Genomic DNA, 23,170 nt, shown 5'->3' with positions numbered 1-23,170 from the left:
AGTTGTCACAGGTTCATGGAGTTGTCACCACTGCAAATCACTCGTTTCCAGTAATCGACTGTCCAGTCGCGTCGCTCTTTACGCTACCTCAAATGTCGCTTAGCAGTGACTGCAGAAATGTGTGGCTTATGAGGAGCTGTACGTCCAACGTACCCCCATTCTTCTTGACTCCATTCGCACAGTCATTGTGCTAGCTGATCTCCAAGCAGCATTTTGGATCTCACTAGGGATTCCTTCCACTGGTTTCATGCGATGTTTTACAGCCACACTTAGCAAAGCTCGATGGTCCCTAACCGTACATCAATTCAAATATGTGCGAATTACTAAGGGACCAAACTGCTTAGGTCATCGGTCCCTAGACTTACAAACTACTTAAACTAACTTATGCTAAGAACAAAACACACACTCATGCCCGGGGGAGTACTCGAACCTCCGGCGGGAGGGGCCGCGCAGTCCGTGACATGACGCCTCAAACCGCGCGGCCACTCCGCGCGGCCGTGGTTTAATTGTGGTTGTTTCTTCGTGTTTCCACTTCACAATCACATCGCCAACAGTCGACATCGGCAGCTTTAGAAGAGTCGAAATGTCCTTGATGGATCTGTTACTCAGGCCATTCCACTTTCGAAGTCACGGAGCTCTCCTAACCGAGCTATTCTACTCTTACTGCTTCTCTACTGACAATATAATACTCCGACTCCTTTTACTTGCATACTAACTGGTCCGACATCTAGTGCTCAATTCCGCGTTACACAGGGGCGTCCGGATACTTCTGATCAGATAGTGTATTCGCGCACTCCGAATGAAAACGCTGACATCTACTGAGCGTAATGAACAGGTACACTGCGACTAACTACTGGACAATACGCACCAGGAAAAAAGTCTAGTAAACAAGGGCTCTAAAATACATATCCTAAAAGCTATAAGCACTTATTCACCTTCACTGCTGTGAAAATATCTCTTTTACTACAAGTTCTTTGCTTTCCATATTTTGAAACGTGCTAGTATGAACCAGACCAAGAAAAAAGTCCAGTAAACATAAGCACTTTTCATGTTCGCTACTCTGAAGCATATCTCTTCTATCGAATGATTATTCATAGCTCGTAACGTATCCTCCCCAAAGCACACGTTCGCTTGACTTTTTTTTCTTTTTTTTTGGTTCATACTTTCTCTTCTCAAACTGCAGAAGGCAAAGAGCTTGCAGCAGAAAAATTTTGCTTCACAGTAGTGAGGTTGAAAAAGTGCTCGTAACTTTTAAGGTATGTGTTTTAGAGTTCTTTTTTACAAGACCTTTTTTCCTTCGAATGATCGTTGCTGCCATATCCCAGGATATTGACCATTCTTGTTGGGATACCTTGTGGAAAAGGACAATCATATAAGTAGGAAGGGCAGCCGACAAGTTTTTAACTGTCACCTCCTTCAGCGCTCTAGATTGGCCTGTCAGGAAGGCGCCATTTCCGCTGTGTCGATACTAGACCTTCTCAATGGCCTGCGCCAATTTGTCCCGGCTCCTCTAAAGATCTAATATGGTAGTGCAGCACCTTGACAGTGTCTACCAGGATTGCAGGCATGTAGCTGCAAACAAATAAAAACTTCAGAATGAGATTTTCACTCTGCAGCGGAGGTTGCGCTGAGATGAAACTTCCTGGCAGATTAAAACTGTGTGCCGGACGGAGACTCGAACTCGGGCGGAAGTAAAGCTGTCAGAACGGGGCGTGAGTCGTGCTTGGGTAGCTCAGTTGGTAGAGGACTTGCCTGTGAAAGGCAAAGGTCCCGAGTTCGAGTCTCTGTCCGGCCCCAGGCTGTGGCTAAGCCATGTCTCCGCAATATCCTTTCTTCCAGAAGTGCTAGTTCTGCAAGGTTCGCAGAAGAGATTCTGTGAAGTTTGGAAGTTAGGAGAATTGAAGCTGTGAGGGCGGGTTGTGAGTCGTGCTTGGGTAACTCAGATGGTAGAGCACTTGCCCGCGAAAGGCAAAGGTCCCGAGCTCGAGTCTCGGTCCGGCACACAGTTTAATCTGCGAGGAAGTTTCAAACACAAACTTAATTACGCTTTTTTATGTGATAATTAAAAGTTTATGAATACCCTTGTACATATATCGTGAAGTAATTTGTAATATACATATGGTAAATTTAATCTCTGGAAAGTGATCTTTTCGGAAATAAGATTTAATGCTCTTCACTAACGAGGGGACCTTAGGGATTGACCGTGTCAGATTTCCTTCATACTCAGAGGATCTGAAGTGCCAACGGCCTTGCCGCAGAGGTAACGCCGGCTCCGGTCAAGTCACCGGGTTTAAGCGCTTTCGGACGTGGCCAGCACTTGGACGGGTGACCGTTCGGATCTGCCGAGCGCTATTGGCAAGTGAGATGCAATCAGCTCTTACGTAACCAATCGAGAACCTACTTGACTGAGACGCTGCGGCTACGGTCATGAAAACTGAAGAAGGCCGTGAGAGCAGTGTGCTGACCACATGACCCTCTATGGATGGAGTTCTGTTTTCTTCATAGGACTTGAGGCTCAGTGATGTTTTAATGAAAATAACATCTTTTTATTTCTAATCACTAATCAGATGAATATGTTGTAAGTAGCGTGAATAAAAGGACGCTATGTGCAAGAAGCATGAAGCGCCCTTTGAATGTATCCTGGTAGCTAAAAGAGCCACGCGCACTTTGAATAAGAAAATGCTACTTGACACTGAAATCAATATAAAAGATAGGGTCGCCACCAACTCTAGCCACACGACAAAGAAGAAGTAGCACTGAGTCGGAAAATTACTTAATTTATTAATAAGAAAAACTCACAAAAGAACATTCATTGTAAAGTCATTGATAAAGAATGGGATGCAGTTATTAATATGATCCAGGCATTCTTCCCATGAATCAAATATTGAGTAAAGTAAAGAGGGCGTGAACACCATGCGTAAGTGCAGCCTGCAGCAATATTCGTGAAAACACGATCTATTCCAGAGCATTTGTTTCAGATAAAAAAAAAGGGACACTAATCACTACACCTGTGCACATGGAAACGCTATAGGTGGGCCAACAAGGAAAACTACAAGGTAAATGGCGAAGGTAACGGCGACGTAACATCGGTACACAAGATAAGATTGAAGGCAAAATTATTTATTCCTTAAAACATTGATGTAGTGCATCTATAGACTGCTGTTGCATGCTAACTATGTACAATTGCTTGTGAAATACTACACGTTTCATAACAGACTCGCGTGCCCACTCGGTCCGCGGAGACAATTTCTATGGACCGTGGCCAAATTTTAATCACATGAGACAAAGAAAATTCACAAATACACAAAAATTACCAAGATCCGGAAAATATTAGAAGCATACACACACAGTTGTAGGCAGATAAACATTCACACTGAACCGAGGGCACTTCAACATATGCAACTCCTTTGTGCCACGTTCCTCTCACGGATCAAAGTCGAGACTGCATTGGGAATCAAACTGAAAGTCTACAAAAGCCTTGCATTCCCTGCTGCAACCCAGCAAGTAAATCTTTATAAGACGAAATTCGAGACCAAAAGCTAAAAGCTCCCCTCTCTATGTGACAACGCGCCACGCGGTCAGTCCAACTCACCCTTCTTCAACTGGAGCACAGCTGTGTACGCTTCCCGTACCGGCGGCAGACTGCCTCCCGCTTCTCCAGCCTCTTCCACGCTCCGCGTGGACCGGAAAACCCCAAGATGCCATTTCCGCCACCAACCTAACGCAGGTGGATTTCTCACAAGTAGCGGAAACCTCTTCGCCGACTTGACCACTACGAGAGTTGGCAATGAAAGGTGGCTACAGGACCCTTTCAATGTGACTATTGACAAGTTAAAATTTAGTACGAAAATACAAAAAAATAAATAGAAAATTAAATACTTTTTCCAGAGATTGAACAGTATTAATGATGTATATCTATTTTATTTAACAATAAGGCATTGCGCTTGTTTGGATCAAAATTCAATTTATCTTAATATGACCAGCAATTAAAAGTAATATATGTTATTTATATTACAAAAATATCACTCGGTGTTTGTTAGCCAATATTTCCATTTGTTAATAAATATGTAATACAAACAGAAAGTTTTTAAAAAATTTCTGCTAGCAGTATTCGAAACAAACACTTTACGACTATAAGACTTTGAAAGTGTTGTTAATAAAAATTCTCTATTTAAACTAGACTGAACTGCATGTGACTGCTTTAGTCTTTAATAAAACTTGCATCTGACTGCGTATTTAACTGAACTGAACTTTATCTGACTGCATGAAAATATTGTTGGAAAATTAATACTCAAAATACACATCTGACTGCATGAAAGTTTCGTGGTAAAAATAAATGAAATTCACCAACCTGCATCTGACTGCGTCTGTGGACTTAGCTCGTGCACTCCTTCCCGTTTAGCCGATAATAAAACATATATTCAACTCAGCCGTAATGCAATGGCATAAAATTGTCATTCTACATAACTTTACTCATTTTGGCCCTATTTGTTACTTAATAAAAATTCGCTCCTGATCTGAATAATTTGCCAATTGTGCAATGGCATATAGATTATTTTACTCTGATAAATGAAATTATTATCTTTACCCATGGGAACTTTACTTTAATGTTCCTTTTGGTTCAATGTAAGCACAGGATGCGGAGAACAGCATAAGGTGTGAGATGAAAGTCTAATTTTATCTAAAAAATATTTATTGTTCAAACTTTTAAGCCATATGTGAAAAACTAAAAAAAAAATTCTATAGCATGGATTTGCGAGAAAGTTTCACTAAACGCTTATTGCATCAACAATGGGTTTTCTATCTAGCTTTTAGACATTATTTAACCAAAGAAAACCTATTTTATTAATTATTCTTTCTAGTTTCCCCAGGTATGTGCCGAGTTTCGCTCAATATATAGCTTATTATGTGCGTAGCGCCAATTCTTACTTTGATGCTGTCACGACTCGGCTGCCTCCTGCAGGCATCTAGCTCCGACTCGAAACACGTCTGCTGTCTCTGCGCATCTCCTCACCACTCCTCAAACCTTTACTGCGTGCACCTATATCTGTTAGCTGTCAAAGATCTTACTACTCGAAGATGTACTACTCGTCCAACCTTGCGGTTGGGAACTATCGACATTTTTCACTGGCTCTATCCTGATCGAATCTCAGCACATACCTTTCAAGTTTTACGCTAGTGCTCACTATGATTGTTTTGCACTTACCAGCCTTTGGTAATCCTCCAACATTCAAAGTCGATTTTTCGGAGTTTTTCAAAAAACTGATTTATGTTAGGACAGTCATGTCCGCACGCTGATCTTCAAACCCTACGGAGAATATGTAAGACATCTGATACGAAATGTTCCCTTGTAAGAGTGGGATGTAGGTGCCGCTTGCTCCGGGTGTAAAAACAGACGTAATGAATGTCTCTCATTCCCGATTGCTGACCGCGGCTGTTGCCGCCGCTGTGCAGGCGTTCCGGCAGGCGGCACCGGTGGACGAGGAGGACGAGCTGAGTCGCAACATCGTGACGCCGACGCCGCAGCCGGTGTACCGCCGGCCGCCGTCGCCGCCCCCGCAGGACTCGCAGCGCGACTACTCCATACAGAGGCCGCAGCCGCAGTCGCCCAACGCCGTGCGCAGGCCGGGGCCGCCGCCCGGAAAGGGACAGCCTCTGGTAACACCCACACCAGTAGCTTCCATCCCACGCACTGGGCTCCGGCTGTGCTCTTCCTCTACCTCTCTGGGCTACTGTTTCCATCTCCACACACTTGCTAACTTCACTCATTCGCACGTCGTATTCCTTAAAGCTCATAATGGAGCGGAGGCTTCAAATGTGCAACGAGTCAACTTATTACAGCCAAAAACAGCAACCGCACACTACTTCCGTAAAGTTCTTTGTTGTTATTCTACATCTACATCTACATACATACTCCGCAATCCACCATACGGTGCGTGACGGAGGGTACCTCGTACCACAACTAGCATCTTCTCTCCCTGTTCCACTCCCAAACAGAACGAGGGAAAAATGACTGCCTATATGCCTCTGCACGAGCCCTAATCTCTCTTATCTTTGTAGTCTTTCCGCGAAATGTAAGTTGGCGTCAGTAAAACTGTACTGCAGTCAGCCTCAAATGCTGGTTCTCTAAATTTCCTCAGTAGCGATTCACGAAAAGAACGCCTCCTTTCCTCTAGAGACTCCCACCCGAGTTCCTGAAGCATTTCCGTAACACTCGCGTGATGATCAAACCTACCAGTTACAAATCTAGCAGCCCGCTTCTGAATTGCTTCTCTGTCCTCCATCAATCCGACCTGATAGAGATCCCAAACGCTCGAGCAGTACTCAAGAATAGGTCGTATTAGTGTTTTATAAGCGGTCTCCTTTACAGATGAACCACATCTTCCCAAAATTCTACCAATGAACCGAAGACGACTATCCGCCTTCCCCACAACTGCCATTACATGCTTGTCCCATTTCATATCGCTCTGCAATGTTATGCCCAAATATTTAATCGACGTGACTGTCTCAAGCGCTACACTACTAATGGAGTATTCAAACATTACGAGATCCTTTTTCCTATTCATCTGCATTAATTTACATTTATCTATATTTAGAGTTAGCTGCCATTCTTTACACAAATCACAAATCCTGTCCAAGTCATCTTGTACCCTCCTACAGACACTCAACGACGACACCTTCCCGTACACCACAGCATCATCAGCAAACAGCCGCACATTGCTATCCACCCTATCCAAAAGATCATTTATGTAGATAGAAAACAACAGCGGACCTACCACACTTTCCTGGGGCACTCCTGATGATACCGTCACCTCCGATGAACACTCACCATCGAGGACAACGTACTGGGTTCTATTACTTATTGTTGTTGCTCTCACAAAACCGAAGATTTTCTTCGAACAGTGTTGCACTCTACCTTACACCAGACGTTTCATATTTGCGTAAGTACTACGTACAGTTGTAAAGCTATAGTAGGCTACCGTAGACTGTCGTAAGTAAGCGAAGACTATGGTAGTTTTCCTGGTGGCATTGGTCAGTTAAGATTGTACCTGTAAATTAAGTGTGTTGCATGCCTATCGGACGTTACCTCATTTCCATCGCTCTGTTTACGTATACGATTACTGTCTTACTTGGTTCCCCTAGAAACTGAAGAGCAATGAACTGTCTAGAAATTGAAGGAAATTTGTAAGATTTCAGATCTGCAGAATTCTGAAAGAATGCGGTGCGAAAATATTGGACGTTTGCCACGAATTGATTTGCCAGAGGGCGCATTAACATCTATACGAAATTTTATCCACCTCTCCTAGAAAGGTTAGAACGCACCTTTGGCGAAACTAGCATTGCTTGTAGTTCCAAATAAAAATAGATGTTTCACGAGTGATAAATTACGCACTGACTGGACCTTTCTCCAGCGCTAAACAAAGTTATTCTACGATAATGATGCAATCCGAAGAAACGAGTTAATATTTGTGCCACGGCTGGGACTGGAACGTGGGCTTCCTTACTTGCGAGGCAGGAATGCTAACCATTACACGACCACAGGACTATGGCTACCATTGCTGCACGCTCTCCACATGTCCAATACCCCCCCCCCCCTTTTCTTCATATTCCATCATTATCGTAGATAAAGATGTCTCAAACGTCTGGATCAAAATGGTTCAAATGGCTCTGAGCACTATGGGACTTAACATCTTAGGTCATCAGTCCCCTAGAGCTTAGAACTACTCAAAATCTAACTAACCTAAGGACATCACACACATCCATGCCCGAGGCAGGATTCGAAACTGCGACCGTAGCAAAACGTCTGGAGGAAAATCTAATTATAATATCTATGCAGCTACTCTAATATTCAAGACATGAGGGAAATAAAGACATTATCTGCCACTGGGCACTGATTTATATAGATGGGGCAAGTTGAAAAATTGTGCCAGACCAGGTGTGTAATACAGGTCTTCTGTTCACTAAGCAGTTGTGTTGACCACTACGCCGTTCAGGCACAGTGGTGACCACACCCGCACAGACTGCCATTAGCACGCCTCCCGTCAGACTCACGTCCTCAACTTATACCACACACTACTGACTTGGTGCCCTTGCTCATTAACCTCATTACTCGCGGCAGCTCGCCGATTCCCGTAAGAGTTCGAGCTTGGTGTGCATCTGCACTGTTCTTTCGAACAGACGCTACATGCTTATTTACCTTATTTCCTGGTGAATAAAAGTCGAGAAACTCAACTTGAAGAGAAGGGTGACTGCCCTCGCCGGTATTTACACTGGTTTCTCTCACAGTTAGATTGACAGCAGTGTGTACAGCGGCTCGCGTGAAAGCTGCACAGAGCGGAGGCCGTTGCCAACAGCGCGTGAAAATGCATTGGGCCTCGCAGACTAGCATTAACAGCTGGCACGTTGCGAAACTTGACAGCGTTTCCCAACAAGCCGCCGGTGCAATGAAGACTGCACTACACTTACCTCTAAATGTTTTAATTATCCCAGAGGATATGCTGAACTGAGAGGATGTTCTTGTAATTCCGGTAAGATCATGTTCCCACCTCACTGTGATCTATATTTATTAATTCATTTATTTTGTTGCCTTTCTACTTCCCGTAAGCTCCTATTCTCTGGCCGGGTCAGTCGGTCCGACCGACCGCCGTGCCGTTGTTTGCCACATGGCATCATGCTGGTGCGGTATGGAGTCAGCGTCTGGTGAGCACACCACTCTTCCAGCCGTTGTCGATTTAGCGCACCTTGGAGTCGCTCGTCTTCACTCAAGTAGCTCCTCAACTGGCATTACGAACCAGAGTGCATCCCGTTACAGTCGACCCACCAAGGAAAAATCCCTGGCAGTACCGGGAAGTCCTCGACATGACAGACAGCTACGATGACCACACCGCTACGGACGCGGTCCCTGCTTCCCGTACATGTATTTAAATCACAGTCCTCCTCATATCTGTGCTACCTCAACAACAATGAAGTTCTGCCTATTGCTTCGAACAAGTACATTTGGGACCAGGAAACCTGGTGATAGCGATAGGACTCGTCCACAATTCACCTTTCAATGCGAGATATTTTTACCAATGATAGATGACTTGGTGGACACGTTCGTTGAAGAAGTCTGCTTTTTGGCTACTCAGGAAACGTTACACCTCGAAAAGCACCTCGTCTTCATCCTGGAAATGCCTACCACTCAATAGATTCTTCATCCAAGGAAACAGGAAAGAGTCATTGTGTGCCATGTTAGGCGGAAACGAGGGTGAGGCAAAAATCGATAGCGCAAAGAGGCAGCATGTGTGACCGTGTTCTGTACACAATGAGGTGAAGGATGCCGTGGAGCAGAATCACCCCGTTGTGCAGCTTCCCGCTATGCTTTATCTCGACAGCCATCATGGAAAACCATTAACAGTGACGTGCACTGAGAGACATGCCGTAGCCTACGCAACTCCATCAACAGCAAATGGCCTGAGCTCGTCACGGATGGAGTAATTCTACTCCACGATAACGCGTGTCCACACGTCTCTAGGGTCACACAAAGTCTAATGGACAATTTCAAGTGGGAGCAGCTTGACAATCTGCCCTACAGCCCGGACAAGTCGCCCTGCGACCTCCGTGTGTGTGTGGTCCGCTGAAAAAATTTTCGAAGCGAAGCGCTTCAACTGGGACGACGAACTGAAGGACACAGTGAAAGACTGATTCCCGTCACAGCCACAGGAGTTCTTGGAACATGGAATCTTTCGGCTCGCGAAAAGTAAGATAGCTGCGCTCGGGCCTCTAGTGATTACTTTTGAATAAAGACTTCAATTATACCCACAGTTTGTTTCGAACCTTTCTTCTGAACACCCATCATGCTACGATGGCCATTTTCCCATTTGTAGGAAGGAATTATCAAAATATTTTCGTATTCGCACGAGAAAGTAGGTAACTGAAATTTTTTGCTGTCCAAAAGCCGTCTAACATCAGATTCTGAAAACTGATCCATGTCTGATTTTCATTTCTCCCACAATCTCATCGACTGTGATACCCTGGTCTTCGAGCGCGATGGGTTCCACTTCCCTTGAGAATTCCTGTTCTTCACAGAGGGATGGTCCGCCACTTCGTTCTTCCTCATTCAGACTTGTTTGTCAACACAGGCACCCTCTGCACCACCAAAGCACTGCCTCGTATTATGGTGTATTGTTACTACACGCTTCTAGCAACTTCAGAAAACGAATAACCGCAGGGTATTCCATTTTACCAGTGAGCTGCGCCATTTTGCTTTGGTTACTCTGGTGGCATGCTACGGTCCAGTGGTGCGGTGATTTCAATGCGTACCAGCACTGTAGATATGTATCTGCAAACATACATAGAATCAATCAGGTAACGCTGTTTATTGAGGTGAAAACTAAAATCTTATGATTGCCTGTCATGTATGGACGAACAACGAATCATGAATAAGAATATTTTGTTTAAGGAGCAGTGGATCTTGGCCCACATTTATATTAGGCAGATTCATCAAGCTGCCAGTGGAAACCAGACTCTGAGTTAGGAAGTTTAACAGTAATGTGTGCTACGAGCTCAATAATGCATAGATGAACACACTTGTTTCAGAAAGTCTACAGAGAATTGTGCTCCATTCTTCTCATCCAAACATATGTGATGTAATCTTATGTCATTCGAAATGCCATTGTAGCTCCCGTTTCTGGGGTTCTTGCCTTCCGAGTCACGTTTTGATGACATGTACTGACCAATTGGAAGTGGACTTCGGTCTTTCAGAGTAGTTTCACCTGCATACGCCATAATCATTCGCTCCTTGACTACTAACCTTATGATAACAGTAAAAAAATCGAAATTTTATTCGGCTTCAAAGCGAGATTTAGGTAAAGAACATTTTGATCCACGAGTCCGTCGCCAAAGACGTTGAGGTCAAATTAGTGATAACCATCAGTTTATTATGAAATGCAATCGCATACTGGAAATACGATTGTACAACGGTTATACAGCAGCAGCAGCACTCCGCCCTCAGGCCACAAGTGGCCCATCGGGACCATCCGATCGCCGTGTCATCCTCAGTTGAGGATGCGGATAGGAGGGGCATTTGGTCAGCACACCGCCCTCCCGGTCATTACGATGGTTTTCTTTGACCGGAGCCGCTACTATTCTGTCGAGTAGCTCCTCATTTGGCATCATGAGGCTGAGTGCACCCCGAAAAATGGCAACAGCGCATGGCGGCTGGATGGTCACCCATCCAAGTGCCGGCCACACCCGACAGCGCTTAACTTCGGTGATCTCACGGTAACCGGTGTATCCACTGCGGCAAGGCCGTTGCCACAACGGCTATACGATTTGCTAATAACATACGGAAACTTGTGCCGGGCCGGGACTCGAATCTCGATTTACAGGAGCGGTCGCCTTACCCGTTTTTTTAGCCGTACATTACTCACAGCCAGACAAAACTTCCATATGTCCTTGTGTCGACGTCCCTTAGTGCTTGCATAAAAATGGTATGATTCCTGCAAAGGAAGAGACATTTTTATGCTCGTAAGATTGCTTGCATGGATGTCCGAAGCAACGTCGCATAGATCTACGTTGTGTTGTTGTTGTTGTGGTCTTCAGTCCTGAGACTGTAAAACACAGACACTGCCCTACTGTAACATCAGTACAGTTTCACTCCCTAAAGATAAATGAGAGGCAGTACTTCGTTTGAGAGAACGAGCGAGATGGCGCAGAGTTTGACTCTGGACTCCCATTCGGCAGGTTGGTGTTTCAAGCTGAACAATCAATTTCAAGTTTCCCGCGGTGTCCCTAAGCCGCTGAAGGAAAGTGCCTGGGTAGTACCCTCGAAATGGACACGAACGGTTTCCGTTTTTATTCTTCTCCAGCGCGCTCTTGACGGATGCTATATTCTAACGCTATCTTATCAATAGCTTTACATGGTGAGAGGCGTGACTGTAGTAGAATTACATTGCGTATTCGCAGAGAATACATAAAACCAGCTGATGTATTTGTTACAAACCCCTGTACGTTATGCTACATGCGATGTTCAAGAGTCTTGTGAGTCACCTGCATTTTGGAGTTGCTGCTTGTGCGTTCCTGAGTCCTGACAGGGAGTTCCTAGTAAGCTACAATGATCGAAAAGGATCAGAAATAGAAAAAAAGAAGACGAATCTTCAGTTAACAATATATTCTAAAGTTAAAGAACGCTACGGCCAATTTATTCAAATAATTGTTGGATAGCAACGTAAGCAACCAACGACAAGAGGACATGCAGCCACTAATACACTCTTGCCTGAATCAGATAAACATAAAGAGCACAATATTGATTCCCAGCAATAAACGTTTTGTAACTGATTCTTCCATGTAGTACAGACAGCGCTCCCCCATATTTCGGGAGGAAGTATCATATTTTCTCAGCGAAGTTTCAGCAGAGCGCACATTTATCTGCAGAATGGAAAATTCATTCTGGAAACAATCTCTAAGGCTGTGGCTAAGCCATTTATTTGCAATATCGTTTAAGCCAAAATTACTAGTTCCGCAAAGTATGTAGGGGAACTTCTGTGAAGTTCGGAAAGTAGGATGAAGGTAGTGGTAGAAGTAAAGCAGTGCCTGGATTGCTCGGTCATTAAGAATATTTCCCTCTAGAGGTAATCATCTTTCTCCATATCCTAACTGCATACTTCTCTATCTGTCTAAGAGAGTGAATCAGACATTCACTTCGATTATACTCTTGAAAGAAAGCAAACACAATTACTTCAGTCTCGTAACCGACACCCATGACAATGATTAAAAATGCATCAATATGCTTTCTCCTTCGCGTTCCATCATTTAACGGAAACCTCTTATCATTGTCTCAAATCGTTATGTAATATTAGCGATACCAACGTTACGTTGGAGACAATGCCTACACTATCTTTCCACAGCAAGAAGATTTTCAGCCAGAACGCAGTGACATGCATTTATAATTACTGCGTAACAAATCTGTTTCAGGTGAATGGTTGATGAATTCTTTTTCTTAAGCGGATCTCCATTGAGATAGTTCCCGTGCAAGAAAGGCAAGACGGACGCCACTACGCCTGTCAGAATCGTTTAAATATTCCAAAGTAAAAGTGCTTGTGTATTTCTCCCTCGGCTTGTGATAGTGTGCGCCCTAGACCTTGGCAGTCCCGAATAAAGCCTGTCTCTTGTTCCTGTTCGTGCCAGGTAGTCAGGTTTCGGCGCGGCTCCGCGGTACAGCAGCGTTCGCTCACGAGAGTGCACCCGCCAGTGTAAACACGCGAGTCTTCTGTTTGCCCTTCGCTGTCGTTTACGCAGGCCGACATCCGCAGTGCGCATGCGCCCGCCGTGCTACTTTGTCCGCTGCCCTGTTTGCATACGCTTTCGACTGCCCTGATGAGCGAAGCGTTGTAAGTGCCAACTACGCACTAGCGCTATGTTTACCCGTCAAATACAGCTCCAGAGAGAATCATGACATTGCTGGCGTAGTCACTGCCTAAATGGAATACAATGCTCCTGATATACGATGGTATTTACATGATCTTGAAGTGGATTTCTGTCTTAGGAGAACTCACTACTTGTGTCCGTCCTTGTTTGATCAATAAATATTTCACGAGTTTCTCCCTTCAGCAAAACACAATTTCTTATTTTTTCCTCTTCTCCCACGCGTGCTTCGTTCGGATTAGATAAGTATCAGGGACTTTCTATTCATTTTACTGTCAAATACTAAATGAGAAGAAGGTTAATAAATTTCAAGCTGTTTGTGGAACAACTGGAATAACACAAATGAAATCCTACAAAGTTACGGTTGTACCTACTCTTGCATGTGGCTCCGAATCAAGGAATAAAAAAAAAATAAAAAATAAAAAAACTGTGCCAGCAGAAATCAAGTTCATTACATGCGTAAAGGGCTGTAATAAAACGGATAAAATAAGGAATGAAACAATAAGATCTTAGTCTTTACAGTTAATGACAAGAGAGAAGAGTACAGAATGAAATGGAAGAATCATGTTGATAGAATGACAGAGAAGAGATTGCCAAAAATATTAATGAACTATCTGCCGACTGGAAAGAGAGAACAAGGAAACCTTGCAAGAGGTAGATGGATGATATAAACTAGAACAGGTGACTATAGCACCTAATCCTTGGAACGGGATGATGATGATTATGACGATGATGATGATCATGATGAGTAAATATTGGATGAGAAACCATTTAAGCTGGAGTTGTGGTCATCATGCTTAAAACGTGTTTTAACAGAAATATCTACAACAGCATGTTTTGTTATTCATGTCGCTGCCCAAGTTCTGTATTACAGCTGACATTTCAATACTGCTTGCATACTCTCTCTCTCTCTCTCTCTCTCTCTCTCTCTCTCTCTCTCTCTCTCTCTCTAAAGAAAATAAAAGAAAACGACGTGTTTATTCCGTAGCTGGACTTATTAAGGCACGGTATAATATTAGTCCACTGTTCTCATCTACTCCCCAGACCCCATCATAGCATGCAATATAGTGATGAACTATTCGCAGTTTACTCTATCTTTTGCTATATGTGCTGTCATGGATCATACATACATTTAGCCTAACGATTATAAGAAGTCAGAAGAGGTCTTTTCATCTTTAAGCTGCGGTTACACAAACCTAAAGCGGAAAATTCTCGCTGCGATGAGCTGTCCACGTGGCGGTGCGGTCTGGAACATCATTTACGGCGACTGAAGGCAGAGGCTCCCTCTCTAGACAGTGAGGTACAACGTGTGTTAAGCGGTAGTGCTAATCAACATTTATCTGTCAGTTCTTTTTTGTGACTCTCTTATCACGCTGTGACTTTCAGATTACGGTTGCGACTTCCGCTGTGTTGCTACAGGCTTGAATTGTTACGACCCCACTTTAATGATTTCAGCATACCTTAGCGTCCGAGGAAGATTACTAAAGTGCTCGTTTCCGCTGTTACGAAACACCTCACAGAGTTAAGTCTCTATTGTCATGCCACATGTATCTGTCTTTTTTTTTAGTGTATTACGTGAAGACTCAACCTCTATTGGCTATCTCTTGGTAGTTTTGGGCCGTACATTATTTGGTCACATTTGGAAAGTGTGTGCGATGGTCTTAAATAGTTGTAAGCCATTTCCTTCGTGGTTTTCAGTTGTTCTAATTCATGTTAATTTCTTTCGACCATCCTTTTTGGAAACATATCTCAGCCAAGAAGTGGTTGTCTATGTCTCAGAACATTCCTTGTTTTATCTGATTTGCTGTGCATCTGTATTGATCTATTTTACAATTTTCAACTAATGACTCACTCTGTTCTTCACTGTGATTTTTGAATATCACACCACACTGTCACCCATCGATGGACTGATTTACAGTACTTTTTTATGTTTTTAGTCTGATTGTGGACAGTAAGCTCCCAGGGACCTTATCTTAACTTAGTATCGAGCTAATTGTTGCATTATTAATCCATTCGTTGCATTGATACTTTTAACTCTTGCAATAGTCAAGAAAGGAAGGTAGTTAGCCAATGTAGTGGTTTTTTACTGTCGAAATCATTCAAATTTGAACCGGCGATCAAAAAACCAAAGGTTTTCACTGTTGCGCTGCGATGACTGTTGTCTGCCTGGAACGCATCTCCATTACATAAGCAATTTTGAACGCTATGTGAAGCGCCGTCGCCTGTCGGGACTTCATGAAACTATAGAGGCTATAGCGGGTATATTCCACGATGTCCTATAACAAGTTCCACTTTTTTTCAACGGAGGTTGGTGGAGGAAAATAACTGGGGTGCATTACTTATCGAACGCCCCTCGTATAAGGTTCAAATGGCTCTGAGCACTATGAGACTTAACTGCTGAGGTCATCAGTCCCCTAGACCTTAGAACTACTTAAACCTAACTAACCTAAGGACATCACACACATCCATGCCCGAGGCAGGATTCGAACCTGGGACCGTAGCGGTCGCGCGGTTCCAGACTGTAGCGCCTAGAACCGCTCGGCCACCCCGGCCGGCCTCGTATAAGGGATCAGTATCTAGCCATGCAGCTTGAATAGATAGTTTTGTTCCATTATTATCATGATATCGATATAACTCTAGTTACTCGTATCAGTACCAAATATGATATCGAAATCTGGCACTGAAACGTCCTTAGACTATAGTGCGACACCGCTCCAAGTGTAGCTTTCTACTTTTCCTTGTCCAATGTCTGTTCATAATGGTGAAGTCCTTCCTTATCGCTCTAACTGGAAATAGTCGAGATGGTCACACGAACGACTGTTACTGAAACAGGAGTCTGAAGCGTTAAATGGTCCCAACAGTTTTCTTGGACTTCTCTCGAAGGCCACCGCTGACTCATCTACGAGTAGTTCGGCTAAAATCGAGTCGGAGGAGCGGGCCGCAGCGTATGCTGAAGTCGCGTCGTGCGTGAAATACGCAGTATAAGCGAGAGGACGCTACTGTTTTCTGCTTTCGCAGGTAAAGCACGTGTTGGTATGTAACAGTTCGCGTCGCACTTTCCATGAAATGAGCGCGACTGACTCAGGCATTGTTCTCCGGTGTGATACGGGTTAGCGCAGATAGCCTTGCCCTCGGTCAGGTGCAAGACTCGAGGCACGGCCGCTCTGCCGCTTTGTTTGTGCCAGGAACAAAGGCCTCCGTACAAGTAACAGCTCTGAGGCTTTTTTCCCGCAGACACAATGAAAGACACTCTAAAAGCGCTGCTCTTGAAAGCACGTCTTCCGGGCCTTTCTTGCTCCTTGCCCCACAGAAGCCATTCAGCGAGCACCGGCACAATCTCCGGCACTATCCTTTCCCTTTGCCTCTTGATAAAAGTCACGAAGCCCTCTTCCTTTCGGAACGACATCAATACTCGCTCACTGCACCAGAACACATTACATTGTTTCCCTCGAATACCAACCAAGGCCCCCTTCGTATAGTCTGTCAGGCGGTTTTTTGAACTTCGATCTTGTTACTGATCCAGGCTGCTTCAGGAGGAATAGCAAACATTTTAGGAGGTGGTACTGTAAACTGATGCGTAGAGACCATTCCATACAACATGCGCCCACTGGCTGCTGACGATATCTTCGTAGTTTCTTGTTTTATTTGATTTGTGATATATCTATGTTGATCTATATTATGATTTTCAACCGATGAATCATTCTCTTGTTATAATTAATTGTTTTTAATATCTTACCATCTTGTCACCAAACTGATGGACTGATTTACAGTATTTTTGATGTTTCTAGTCTACATGTAGTCAGTGAACTCCCAGGGACCTTAACTTAGCATCGAACGAATTGTTGCATTATTAATACTCGCATTTTACTGGCGTTGAACCGACGATTAAACCAAACGTTTTTACTGTTGTGCTGCGATAATTGTTGTATTTTCGAACGCTCGGCCTCTTTCTGTTCAATTACCTTCAGTCAAGTAGATGTCTGTCGTCATCTCAAGTCACACAAAGAAAAAAAATTTCGTATAGGTAATTTTAAAATATGCCTCGGAGGTTCAGTTGTATAACTTATTCACTGGAGATCCAAAATTTACAGAATAATAACGTGTAACGTCACCTGTTTCTCATGGATATGAAGCATCTTGGCATGTGATGCACTTAATCGGTCGGCGCAAATCTCAGGACGTAATGTTCCATGTCGTGCCATACATGTCCATAGGTTCATGATTGACTGTAGGGAGTAGATTTTGAATTTCCGATTTTATCTCATGATTATTCCAGTGGTGTCTCATCTAGCGATATTATTAGCCAAATAATTTCCTTACATTGTTCTGAATGTTCTGCAGACGAAACTAACGGTGTCTAGAAGATGAAATGCGGTACTACCCGCCTATAATATACTAAAACACAATTTCTGTTTGTAGTGTCGCTAGGGAGCTGTCTTGGACCTATGTAGCTAAGGAGCATGTTTGATTTTTAAGTGGAGATAATTTTCATTTCACATGTTGGTACTCCAGTTACGAGGATAAATGAGTAGATCAATAAATAAATCGCAAAGGTCAGGATACCACACATTGTTTTAAATGTCCTGCCTGTGAGTATCTAGAAGGTGACAGCACATGTAGCGTGGGAGAGAGCCGATACACAGTATCACGCTGCAAACGCCTGATGACTTGCAGCCAGACCAAGATGGCAGGTGTGCTATGAATTTGTACCCGACTATAACAACGTTATTTTTGTGAGCCGAGGGATTGTCCGCAGATCACGTCCATAGTGAAATACGTCCTGTATATTGTTGGAAGCGTATTTTACGGAAATTATTGTTCAACCGGATACAATAATTCAGTAAAGAACATGAAAAAGTCATAAACAAGGAAGGTCCTGGCCGCCCTGGTTATACTGATAGTTTCCCCCATCTAGGGATATTTAGCTACCCGCAGAACACATCGGTCTTGTGGGTTGCAGCAATGTAAGGAACCAAACGAACTTGTGCTGAGAGGTCAATCGTTAGATGCGAACGCAGCCAGAATAATTCCACACTGTGGCTTTTATCGCCTTGTCCAACAATGGGAAATGTGTTTAAGCTCACAAGGGGAGTATCTTGAAAAGGAAAATAAATTTCAGATTGTTAAGTGCGACTCTGATGTCTCTATCGCAGTACAATTCATTTATCAACTCTCCCTCGTACTAAGCGTTTCTATCATTATCGTTTATTTATCAGTTGTCATTCTTCTTACAATTCCTTCAAGAAGAAATGCCACGCTTGCTCGAAGAGTTCCACTTACTACGCGATTGGAAAAGTATTTCCAACATGTCTGTTGAAAACTTTGTGCAGTTGTCTGGAATTTAAAAAACAAATAAGGCCAATTAGTTAATAAATTAAAAATTTTACGAAATTACGTCTTTGCTTCTCTGGATGTTCTGGAAAACTACTGTAGATACACGTCTGGGACATGTTTTATTAGATTCACCAGATCAATAACAACAAAATAATGGGAATCTTACTTTACTTTAACCTCGTACAGTTTTGCGATGGCTTCATATTAGTGAAGTTGGTAAATTTCAGGCAAAAACTTTTATTAGCTTTGTTAGGTGTAACTCTGTAACCAAATATTTGCAGACCTATGTTTATATGAACTTTTTTCTTTAGTTTTACTTGTAGAATAACATATTAAAATATTTGCAAATCTTAGTGAATCACACTGTATGTCCAGAAACCAATTCCTGTTAAGATAAGAGCCTTTCTACTAGTGCTGACTGATGTATACCTCCAGATGAGACAGGATTCACAAGGTACAGCATAGTAAATAACCACAATACGCATGTATGTCCAGATACAAATCCTCGAGCTATAATGGAGGTGAGGCATCTAGCTCGCTTTAGTGTCAATGGGTGGGGAGCAATTGCCGGTGACAGACTCATAGGATCATACACTTCATCAAACAGATTAATAGGTGCTGTGTATCAGCCATTTCTGCGTGATGAGTAACCAGCGCTACTGGAGAACGTTAACCTCGCAGAAAGATAGCGACTGTGCTTTATGCACGACGGGGCAGAGGCACGTTTGTACGGATCCTGAGACAGTACCTCACCGAAACGTTTCACTGGAGATAGATTGCTTGAGAAGGTCTGGCAGCATGCCTCTCCACTCACCGGACCCGAATCCGTTGCATTTCTTGCTATGAGGACATTTAGAAGCAAAGGTGTATTCCAAACCCGTGGACAATGTGCAGACACTGCAGGAGCGTGTGATGCTATCAATTTGGAGCCAGGTGTGTTTGAAAAAAGTGCGTGATTCACTGCGAAGAAGAGCTGAAGGATGTTTCGGTATGCGTAGAAGTCTCATGCAGCACTACCTATACTCTCCGCTCTAGGTAACACATAGAAGGGGAAGAAATGATAGATTGGCTCATATCTCGACATGTATTGGTAATCGTACATATCATTACAGTAACTTTTCTTCTACTGTTGACCAATACAACTTCCTGTAGGAATATGTGACACTTTATGAACCAGCCTATACTGTTTAGTCAGTACCTAGTTTAGTAGTTGTTGTGGGCTTCAGACCGAAGACTGGTTTGATGCTGTTCTCCATGCTACTCTATCATATGCAAGCGTTTTCATCTCCGAATAATTACTACAACTTAGATCCTTCTGAATCTGCTTAATATATTCATATCTAGGTCTCCCTCTACGATTTTTAACCCCCCCCCCTTCCCCACATTTCCCTCCAGCAGTAAATTGGTGGTTCCTGGATGTCTCAAAATGTATCCTATCGACCAGTCTCTTCTCCTAGTCTGATTGTGCCACAAATTTCCTGCCTCCCCAGTTCTGTTCACTACCTCCTTATTAGTGACGTCATCTACCCATCACATTTCACAAGTTTCTATTCTCTTCTTGTCTAAACTGTTTATCGTCCATGTTTCACTTCCGTACATGGCCACCTCTCCCTCCACCCCCCCCCCCCCCCCCCCCCGCCCCACACCCATACAAATATTTTCAGAAAAGACTTCCTAACATTTAAGTCTACATTAAATGTCAAAAAACTTCTCTTCTTCGAACGCTTTCCTTGTCATTGCAAGTCTGCATTTTATATCCTCTCTATCTCGGTCAATATCAGCTTTTTGCTGCCCAAATAGCAAAACTCATTTGGCGATTTAAGTGCCTCGTTTCCTAATCTAATTCCCTCAGCATCACCTGAGTGAACTCGACTACTTTCCATTATCCCTGTTTTACATTTGTTTGTGTTCATGTTACGTCCTCCTTCCAAGACACTGTCCATTCCATTCAACTGGTCTTCCAACTCCTTTGCTATCTCTGACAGAATTACAATATCATGCTCAAACTACAAAGTTTTTATTTCTTCTCCCTGAACTTTAACTCCCACTTCAAATTTTTCTTTGGATTCCATTTCTGCTTGCTCAATGTACAGATTGAATAACTTTGGGGATAAGCTAGAACCTTGTGTCACTCCCTTCTCAGTCACTGCTTCCCTTTCATGCCCCTCGACTCTTACAACTGCCGTCTTCTTTCTGTACCAGTTTTAAACAGTCTTTTTCTCCCTATATTTTACCCTTGCTACCTTCACAATTTCGAAGAGAGTATGCCAGTTAACACTGTAAAAAGCTTTCTCTAAGTCTACAAACGTTATGAACGTAGGTTTGATTTTCATTGATCTATCTTCTAAGATAAGTAGTTTAGTTACGTCACTGGTTTTGTAGATTATTTTTGTTAAAACACTAGCACCCTAAGACGATCTCATTTTGACTGCTATCACACTAGGTGTACACGCGACACTGCCCACTCTTTCGGTATGTTCCCTTGCTAAGACATTATTTCTACAATACGGAGCGTACGCTTACTGTCGGGCTGTTCGCAGGATGAGGAGGAGCTGGAGGAGGAGAAGCCCGACAGACTGAGCCTGCTGCTGCCGCAGTCCAAGTTCGACTGCAACAACAAGAAGACCGGCTACTACGCCGACGAGGGGCTCAACTGCGAGGTCTTCCACTACTGCCAGGACAACGCGCGACACTCCTGGATCTGCCCCGAGGGCTTCCTCTTCCACCAGGTAAACGCACTACGAGGCGCCGCCTCTGCCCCATCAAGTGCTCTAAAGCGGACGAGTTTCTTCTGTTAGTTAGTTTTATAAGAGTGTGCACAGTTTGGTAACAGACCCTTTTTTTATCGGAAACGACAGCGCTTTCAAATGTGTGGCCGACCTCGGACATCATTACTGATAAAATTCTCCTCTTTCACCAAACGTTTAATCTGCATCCGTGATACGCATCATTAACTGGGAAATCAGTTCTCAAGACTTGTTCATAAATGCTGTAAAGTTTATTATCTGTTTACCCAGAACTTTTTCCTGGTTATGTCTGTTTGGAGTGCACCGTTGTGTTTGGGTACTAGGCTTGAAAATTCCATGCAGATCGTTATTCGCATTTTCCTGTCAAAATTATCCCCAAGTTTTTAATTTATTTAACTTTTATAAATGGTAGAGCATAAAATTTCGACCCATTTGTTTGATCCGTAATATGTGTGAAACTGTATATAGATCTCCCAGTTTCTCTGTCACGACTTCCTCCGCTTTCATTGAACTTTTTTTTTGCAAAGTTGCCTTCCTATGTACATACATACAGAGGTTAGATAAAAATGTGGAAACTGTCGTTTCTTGTTAACAATATCAGCTTATTCCCAAGAATAAGCAGCTTTCACTCAGTTAATACTCGGCAGAAATCCAACCTGCATTTGGATCGGACTTCCTTAACTCTTGTGCAGAAAGGTATGCAGTATACTGATGCACCGATTTTCAATAAACTACCACAAGAATTCAAAAATCGTAGCAGTAATCCACGCGCTTTCAAATCAAAACTGAATAGTTTCCTCAGGGGTCACTCCTTCTATTGTGTTCTGGAGTTCCTTGAAAAATTAAGCTGATTCTCATGTCATATTGTTGACTGCGTTTACTGAAACTTATAGATTAGCTTTTCTCGGGTTCATAAACATTTTATTTTTAGCTGTTATTACTTCTACGTTCTAATTTCATGTACTCACATGTTCCATGACCTTGGAGATTTGCTCCTCAATTTGGTCCTACAGAACTTGTGTAAATAAAATAATATAAAACAGCGAGAAATACATGCTTGAGCACAAATGCAGATGCTAGCTAAGCCTGCAGATGGCGCTGTTGTATCTGACCACGAACGGCGCCTGTACAATGCAGTCAACATGTCAGTCGTGGTCAGAACAGTGTCCTGCGTAGCTAGGATGCATTACGTCGGAGCAAAATGAATTCGGGCGTGGGCGAATTGTCGGTGCTCGTATGATGGGTGCTTCCGTAACCAAAGGAAGATTTATACCGCATACGGGGTAAGTGGAAGATCCTCTAAGCCACAACGCGGACAAAATTGTGTGCTGAGCTATTGTGACAGGCAGTTACTGAAAAGGAACCTGACCAAAAATAAACAGGACGACAGCTGCAAAAGTCACTGTAGAACTGCGTGTCTCATTCTGGATCCCTGTTAACACCAAAACAACACGAAGGGAGCTCCTTAAGCTGGGGACTACAGAGCGACTCGAAATTCCAGTCAAGTAACAGGAAAACGTTGTGCCGAAGCCATAAAACCTGCAAAAATGGTTCAAATGGCTCTGAGCACTATGAGACTTAACTTCTGAGGCCATCAGTCCCCTAGAACTTAGAACTACTTAAACCTAACTAACCTAAGGACATCACACACATCCATGCCCGAGGCAGGATTCGAACCTGCGATC

General features: G+C 43.4%; 1 protein-coding gene across 1 annotated transcript in view; it reads left to right on the top strand.

Annotated features, from left to right (window-relative positions):
* Window positions 1-23,170, top strand: part of LOC126481347 (uncharacterized) — a 60,700-nt gene that overhangs the window by 23,638 nt on the left and 13,892 nt on the right. The window contains exons 3-4 of the mRNA XM_050105042.1: window positions 5,455-5,658; window positions 21,279-21,467. Coding sequence (XP_049960999.1) covers window positions 5,455-5,658; window positions 21,279-21,467 — 393 coding nt within the window. The remainder of the gene's footprint in view (window positions 1-5,454; window positions 5,659-21,278; window positions 21,468-23,170) is intronic.

This window comes from Schistocerca serialis, chromosome 5 (genome assembly GCF_023864345.2).
Source record: "Schistocerca serialis cubense isolate TAMUIC-IGC-003099 chromosome 5, iqSchSeri2.2, whole genome shotgun sequence".
NCBI lineage: Eukaryota > Metazoa > Arthropoda > Insecta > Orthoptera > Acrididae > Schistocerca > Schistocerca serialis.
Note: the sequence above shows the minus strand (reverse complement) of the source record. Positions and strands in the feature narration are given on the sequence as shown.